Source organism: Eucyclogobius newberryi, unplaced genomic scaffold (genome assembly GCF_026437365.1).
Source record: "Eucyclogobius newberryi isolate DKJ021-1_F unplaced genomic scaffold, fEucNew1.0.hap1 SCAF_4, whole genome shotgun sequence".
Lineage (NCBI taxonomy): Eukaryota > Metazoa > Chordata > Actinopteri > Gobiiformes > Gobiidae > Eucyclogobius > Eucyclogobius newberryi.
Window position 1 is genome coordinate 13,319,377 of NW_027316056.1, and position 8,361 is coordinate 13,327,737.

The following is an 8,361-nucleotide window of genomic DNA, read 5'->3' on the forward strand; positions in this document are numbered from 1 at the left end:
TTATATGGTCAGAGCTAAACCCTTAGTAAATCATTGCACTTTCACATTTAAGATAATAGCTCCTGTTTTTAACCTCCTCTCAATGCTAAAAAACATTTTCTAAGCTCAGACGGGCTTACCAATTATACATAATATTTTAGATCTGAGAGTAAAATACTATTACGTATTTGAAAAAGTTAGAATAATGCATATTGTTATGATAAAATAAACACACACCACATCAAATTGGAACTAAACCCGGACCTAAACCAGAGACTAGAACAGGATTAAACTGAGCTTGAACGAGGACCAAACCAGGACAAGTGTGAGCGCACCCTGTGACCACAGTTTGAGACGCACCGGTGCACATCTGTATTATCACTGTGTTGTAACACTGAAAACAGCAGTGTGGTAATGTTAGCGCTGCCTGATGCTCTCAAGCCCCGACACGCTGCAGACTGAAGTGAGATTCACATAAGGACTTCCTGTGATTATTTCGGTTACAGTTCAGCCCCCGTATTTTTGAATTACTTTAAATGAGTAATCCAGACGAGTTTTGCTTCTTTTTTTGTATTTATAGGGGAATGATTGTGGACTACAAACTTTGCTTCATATTTGACCCACGAACAAATCTAATAAATGCTGTTCTAAACGCAACAGAATGTTTTTCCCTAACCCTTCGCCCAAAACGTTGCAATGTGAATAAAATCACTGGTGCTGCAAGTGAAATGAAGTGGGCATTTTGTGAAAGTACATGAAGTATATGAGTGCACAAGGGCGCAGGGGAGGTAAACAATAGAATTGGGACAGTCCGCACTTCCTGATGTTGAGAATGCGGTAAAGAAAAACAGCAATGTAAACATCTGTCAAGTGTGGTAAACTGCAGTTGAATTCATTACAAAGCCACAGCTCAGTTTAGTTTGTATCATCAGTTGAATTGGCCTCAAACAAATGAGAAGAGGCTTAATGTTTTTACAGTGTTGTTGCTGGACAGTCGCAGATTTATTTAAAGTACGTATAATCACTCTTAAGACATTCCTTTCCATTTTTTCTACTCTCGATGCTAAGGCAGAAGTGCTGTGTCATTTGAAAACATTACAGTGAAATGCATTGTGGGCAATGTACTTGCCTGAAGTCCACATCTCTCCACACTTGCTGGAAAAGTGGAGAGACGCCCGAGGTAAAGTGCGGATCAAAACCTTCTAAAGAATTGGGACAAACTTCAGCGGCTCGTCGTGAACGTGCATATGAAGTGTGCAAGTGCGAGTATTAGGCCCTCTTTTCCCAGCACATATCACATGTAACAGTGTTGATTACTAAATTATCTATTGACCATTGAAAGAATTGATAACGAATGCCAAATTAATCATGTCTATTCTTTCACTTCACATCCAAATGCATTTTATTTTTATTTTTTTGTAGTTGCTTTTTATAGATATGATTTTGTGATTGAACCAAACCATTTCCTCTGGCTTCAGACACTGACCCGGTGAAGCCCGAGGAGCCTGAAACGGAGAAGAAGCTGGAAATCCGACGGAGGCGAGGGAGGAAAGAGAGACGCTCCACCGGGATCGTTCAGACGGGAGGAGAGGTACGACAAGTCATCACTGGAGTTTTAGGAGGAATAGACAAGAATTTAGCTCAGAGCCACAGAGCAAAAAGCAGAAGTCAGAGAAAGGCTGCAAAACCAGTTTTTAACCAGCTTTAGTTATTCATTTATGGGTTAAGTCTGTTTTAAGAGGTCATACATTTTTTTTATTGTAAATTTAAATAGCTTTTTGTGGCGGTCTAAAGCATGCTAGCGTACTAAACAGGTGAAACTATCCAGGAACTAAAATGGAACTAAAGCAAACTGAAATGCCAGGCTAATCGCACTGAAACCCCTTTACAAACCAGGATTAAGCCCAATGTAAACTGTTGAGGATTTCTGGATGTAAATCAAATCATCATGGACTATACCAGGTCAAAAAACTGGGCAAAACTATGACTAGTTCTAAACAAGGATCAACCCAAAGAGGACGAAAACATAAGGAAATGAACACACACTAGCCCATATCCTCTGCACCAGTAATGCCTTTACATAGTTTCATGATTCCTAAAGAACTACATGAAAATTAGCCTTCGTATAAAGACAATACTGTATGTGGCCACAGTGACAAACGCATTATTGTAACTTTTACGTGACCTTTTCAACCGTTGCGTTTCCAGAATGACGACGACGACGACGACGACGACGACGACGACGCTCAACCCGAGGAAACCAATGGGGACAGCACAATACAGTGAGTGAATTTGAAACAAGACACGGCCTGCATCATTTTATGGCCTCTGGGGCTGAAGATGATTAAAAAATACCTGCATGCAAACTTTGAAGGAATTTGACTCGACCAAAAATTATATCCGTATGATTAATGTTTAAATGTACGAAAAAGGCTGCAAGCAATCATCAGAGGAATTGTGACTATAAATGATTGTTATTGGCTATTTTAATAATTGTTTAATAGTTTCTGAAGTATAAACGGACTATAATTAGTGAAATTTCCTTGGAAAACGAATTTAATTGCAAAGACCGCACCTTGTCGACTACTAAAATATTGCTAATTGCTGCCATAATGTACAATAACCTGAAACAATGTTGCTTTGCTTGTAACAAAGTATTGTATTTTTTTAGAGGGAACAGATTTGACGACTCATCTGCTGACTATAGGACGGTATGTAGCACTGACAATCTTACAAAGGAAATGTGATATATCTGTGTGTACTGGAACACTTCCATGTACTTGTGTAACTTGTGTGTGTTTGTGTCGCCCCCTAGCTGTACTTCAAGCTGCTGCAGGAGAACCTGTCTTTAAAGGACCGGCTGCAGGAGACGGAGCTGCTGCTGAGTCAGAACAAAGTGGAGCTGGAGCGACTGCGACAGGTTGGGCCGGTTTGAAGCTGTTTCTAACCTTTGACTTCACCTTTTGTGAACAGAGGAACCAGCTGTGCATTTGAACACTTTGCAGTTTACCGTACTTCTCGGGCTGTACAGTGCTCCTGAATAAAAGCTGCCTGTGCAAAATGTATGAAGAACGTCACAATATAAAATGTTATGTTATGATAATTGTGGGGGGATTTATGATATAATGATTATTCACAACTATTGACTCCATGGCTAAACAAAAGTTAATTCTTGACTTTTCTTTCATTCATCCTGTCTAGAGTATACCATGCCTGTAGTATGGGGGAAGTATAGGTAAACAGACATTTTTAGCCATAAATTGTCTTCTAAAATGGTCACAATTATATATATTTTTTTTCATTTTTCTGTTTATACTGTGGCCCGATTATCTTCACATTCCTACTCCCCACTGTTGCCTGCAGAGGGCACAGGAACTATTCTGGCTGCTTTCTGTGCATTGTAATAAGGACTGAGTTACTATATTTACCTGCAAGTAAGTAAGTATAGATATAGATATAGATATAGATAGGATATATCTATATCTATCTCTATCTCTCTCTCTATCTCTCTATCTCTCTATCTCTCTATCTCTCTCTATCTCTCTCTATCTCTCTCTATCTCTCTCTATCTCTCTCTATCTCTCTCTATCTCTCTCTATCTCTCTATCTCTCTATATCTCTATCTCTCTCTATCTCTCTATCTCTCTATCCCTCTATCCCTCTCTATCTCTCTATCTATCTCTATCTCTCTCTATCTCTCTATCTCTCTCTCTATCTCTCTATCTCTCTCTATCTCTCTCTATCTCTCTCTATCTCTCTCTATCTCTCTCTATCTCTCTCTATCTCTCTCTATCTCTCTCTATCTCTCTCTATCTCTCTATATCTCTATATCTCTATCTCTCTCTATCTCTCTCTATCTCTCTATCTCTCTATCCCTCTATCCCTCTCTATCTCTCTATCTATCTCTATCTCTATCTCTCTCTCTATCTCTCTATCTCTCTCTCTATCTCTCTATCTCTCTATATCTATCTCTCTATATCTATCTCTATATCTATCTGAGTTCCCAGACTTGATTCACAGATTGAGAATAACTCTTGGATGAGAGTCCATTTGTTCTACAATGGAACACTCCTGGACGAATGAGGGATTACACCGACTTGGATGCTATGGCGTCTTAAAAGAGACAGTTTTCTCCCCAGCTGTTTTTTTTGTAGTATTTGCACTCACACATTTGCATAATACCAGCTCATGTTTCTCTTGCATGTTATGCCTATATATAGTTTACATTATTGCTCTTTTCAACATCACATCACATTTCAACAACAGCAAGACTTTAAAATCAATGCTTGTTTTATTTGTGGCAGAGTCGAGACGGAACTACTGACCGCCCGGCACTGCTGGAGCTGGAGAGATTCGTAAGTTACACATTTTCAATCAAATATACCGTATTTAAGTCACACCTTTTTTCATAGTTTTGGCCGGGGTGCGACTTATATTTATATTTATACTTACACTTCGTAGCGACTTATGTGATATTATTTGTTATTTTCACACTTGCAACCACATTTCATCCTCCAGTGCAACTTGTTATGTTTTTTTCTTCTCTATTATGCATTTTTTGGCTGGTGCGACTTATAGTCCAGAAAATTTAAATGAAATGTCCATATTACTGTACAATATATGAAAAAGAATATGTGTATCAAACATGATACAATCTGAACATGTGTGTTATTGTTGTTCAACCCTCATTTCACCCTGGAGAGGTGGACAGAGAGGACAGTTTAGCAAGCTTTATTACGTAGGTCATTTGGTGCTCAGACCCCGGCAGAAGACATTGCGATTATGGGTGCGCCATAATGTGATTGTGTTTAAATGTCTCCCCCCGGGGTCTGGAGACTGGTGGTGGTGGACATGATGAGAGGTTAGAGACGATGATTGGGATGAGAGGGATGCAGAGGAGGAAGAGGAGGGGAGGTGGTGGGTCGCAGTACGGTCTGAAGCGATCGAGCCAGCTGCATGGGGGTTTAAATGCGCTGATTGGGAGCGGAGGAGGTGCGCCGCGCCGCGGGGGAGGAGTACCTTGGATGCGTTGATTGAGGCTGAGAGCAGGTGGCCCTGGTGTAGCAGTGGACGTGGATGGGTGGAGTTAGGTCTTCCAGGCTGAATTTACACAGGCTTCATTAGCGATGTCGCTGTTTTTCCTTGGCCGTGGCTGCAGAGCCGCGGCGCGGTCAAATAGCCCAGCAGTTTCAGGAGCCGTACAACCAAGATAAATTTGAATGTATATACAAAAAAATATACATTTTACAGCTGTATGAAAGTCAATCCATACAAGATGCATTTGATTTGTAAAGGTTACACAGAAAATGGTAACTGCATTTCTACATTTCACAGGAGAAGTTGACTCTGCAGCGGAGAGCAGTCGAAATGGAAGATGAACTCAAGGTAATCATAAATAAAGCATTCGTCTTTGGGGTGTGTGTGTAAATCCAGACTTGTAGTAGCTGTGTGTTTGTGTTGTGCTGCTTTAGCTCAGCCCAACAAACGCAAATTGTATCTATGATAATTGATCCACAGTCTAACGGCCTCTGCAGCTCAGTCAATAATGCACTGTAGTAACGGCTAAAGCGTCGTTTCAGGACCAAATATTTTATCAGCCATCCCTGTTAACTGTTTGTTTTGCTAGAATTGGTGTTATTGATTTAGGACTAGTAAGGTCAAATTAAGCACTTATTATATGTTTTTTTTTTTTTTTTAGTTTTGTGTCCGTGCAGCATTCTGTTTTGTAACATGTGATCTCTAAATAAAGTGAATTTGGCTTTAGAGCTGGTGAAAATCGGCAGAAAAGAATGCCATGAATAGTTAACATTGATCATTAGGTATTGGTATTTTTTATTGGGCAGGAAGAGCAGAAACCTATTTATTTGGATAAGTAAAATGTTGAAGTATTAAAAAGAAAATATTATATAAAAAAGACTAACATTAAAATTGGAGAGGGAGAGTAAACAGCTAAAAATGTGGTCGACTAAGACAAAAATTGACCAATTAATCAACTAAACGACTAGTTAGGCTCAATTTAAAGAGACGAAAGAGCACTGAATTAAGTTTACACTGCCCCTACAATAATTACGTATATGCAAAGGGCTGTCATTAAGAAGACCTTACTCCAGGGGTGTCCAAACTTTTTTCACAGAGGGCTGCATTTTGAAACTTAAACGGGGCAGAGGGCCACAAACAACTTGCCAATGTCGAATTTGTTGAATGACAAAGTGAATCATTCGAAAATTTTGCATTTGACGTAATTGTGATGAGCCTCCACACCTTTAATTAGACTTGAAACATTAATAATAGGCTGGTATAACATCCATATGCCTGAATATTCCCAATTTCACAATAAAATGTACTACTTTTTGTTGTTTGGGCCGACATAGCAGGAAGCTGGAGGGCCACCAAAAATTGGTCTGAGGGCCGCATTTGGCCCCCGGGCCCTAGTTTGGACACGCCTGCCTTACTCAAACCATAATAAAAAAAAGAAATAATTTGCATCTTCCACACTTTATCTCTCTTTAGATTTTGGGAGACTTGAAAGCCGACAACCAGAGACTCAAAGACGAAAACGCGGCGCTTATTCGAGTGATCAGCAAACTTTCCAGATGAACCACTGACAGTATGTAACGATAACCAGAAACGACAAGAACAGAGCTGGAGTCAAGAGCACATCCAACTGAAACAACTGGAATCGATCCGGGTTTTATCCTGCGTTTGGGCCTTTGTAAACTTCTAATGTGTTTTGGCAGATCTACTGTAAAACAAGCTCCACTGGAACTGCTGTGGACTGATGGGATGTTGATATTGACATCTACTTTTATATTTTTATTGTCTTTTTAAATGGGATATTTTGATGCGCTTTAGTTGCCACAGTGTGAATCTGTATTAAGAGATTTTAAAGCCATGCATGTGTTGGTCGGTCATTTTGTGGCCTGTTGCTGGAGGAACTAAACATGATGTTATAATAAGATTTGATTATTTTAATAGAACGTTAACCCTGTGACGAGCCTAAAATCCCTGGGACAGGCTCTAGTCACTCACGACCTCTCATGGGAACAAGCGGTAGAAAATGAATTCATATTTAATTTCAAATAAGTTTATTTTAATCATGAGTTCCACAGCCAATTCTTTGTTTGAAGCAGAGTTCACACTTTGGAGTTAGAAATATCACTTTTTTGTGTGTATTGTATTTTTTATATTTTTTATTTGCTTTTAGTAAGACCAATGTAAATTGATCGATTAATACAAGTTGGAAAAAAGTTGTTTTGTCATATGGCCCAGCCTTAGAAATGTAAAGTATTTTATAGAAAATAGGACAAAACTGCAACTTTTTCTTCTTCATCTGGCTGTGAAACATAATTACTTTTAATAATTTATGTAAACATTTTTTAAATACATTTTCTTGGTTTTGGAAAATACATGATTTTTCCAAAAGGTTTCAAAATATTTGTTTCAAATTCTTTTTAGAATATAACATTTTAACTTTTTATGAATATTTCCAGTTTCTTGAGCTCCATGGTAAAGATCATTTTGAGTTTTTTCCAAATTGATTTAAGACAAAGCACATTTATACAGTACATATATTTTGTGAATGACTTGTGTGATTTCTAAAGATTTGAGAAAAGAAAATGTGTTTGATTATAAAACGCCAGTTGCCTTTGCATTGATTTATCCCGAACTAACCTTTAATCCTCCAGCAACAGGCCTCTGGTGGCTTTAAGTGACGGGCTTAATGTGCCAAAAAAAATCCTGTTTTTTTGGGAGTCCTTTTGGGAAAAACGTTCAAGTGGTCAGTATTGCTTCTCAGGACTAGATCTGGACTGTTAACCATGGACCAAACGCTGCATGCTCATCTCTCCCCAGTGCTTTGAATGTTTATTTAAATTGTATTATATTTATGTACAAAAATACATGTCCAAGTGTAAAGCTTCTTATTAAGTCATGAACGGACAGTCGTGGGTGCTAAGGGAATTTTATTGATAGTTTGTTGCCATCATCTCGTGTTTCGATGGAGATTGCGTGCGCTAAATACTTTGTGCTGTAAGTAGATGTACATTTGCGTGGTCGCTCTGGAAAGCATCGTCCCTTTGTGAATATCACCGTTTTACAACACAACAGGCCAAAATGGGTCCAGTTTGAACGTTTACAGCAATTGTAACAGAAAAACTCCCTGCATGTCAAGTTGTTTTATGATGCTGTGCCTTTAACATTTGTAGGTGTTGGCCTAACTTTTCTATTTGCTTTAGAAGAGTATCACTGTTTGTTGAGTATAAAATATAGAATTAACCTCTTGGCTACATTGCTCTGTCATTTTTCTTTAATTGTTTATTCTTTTTTTGGTGTCATTTATTATTTTAATCCTTGGATAATTACATGGGCAATTCAACAGACAGA

At 38.6% G+C, this 8,361-nt stretch overlaps 1 protein-coding gene across 1 annotated transcript in view; it reads left to right on the forward strand.

Moving 5' to 3' along the window:
* ppp1r12c (protein phosphatase 1, regulatory subunit 12C) overlaps positions 1-8,264 on the forward strand; it is a 23,328-nt gene extending 15,064 nt beyond the window's left edge. The window contains exons 14-20 of the mRNA XM_072462517.1: positions 1,458-1,570; positions 2,188-2,261; positions 2,651-2,690; positions 2,795-2,899; positions 4,284-4,334; positions 5,314-5,364; positions 6,490-8,264. Coding sequence (XP_072318618.1) covers positions 1,458-1,570; positions 2,188-2,261; positions 2,651-2,690; positions 2,795-2,899; positions 4,284-4,334; positions 5,314-5,364; positions 6,490-6,576 — 521 coding nt within the window. The 3' untranslated portion in view covers positions 6,577-8,264. The remainder of the gene's footprint in view (positions 1-1,457; positions 1,571-2,187; positions 2,262-2,650; positions 2,691-2,794; positions 2,900-4,283; positions 4,335-5,313; positions 5,365-6,489) is intronic.
* The last annotated feature ends 97 nt before the right edge of the window (positions 8,265-8,361 follow it).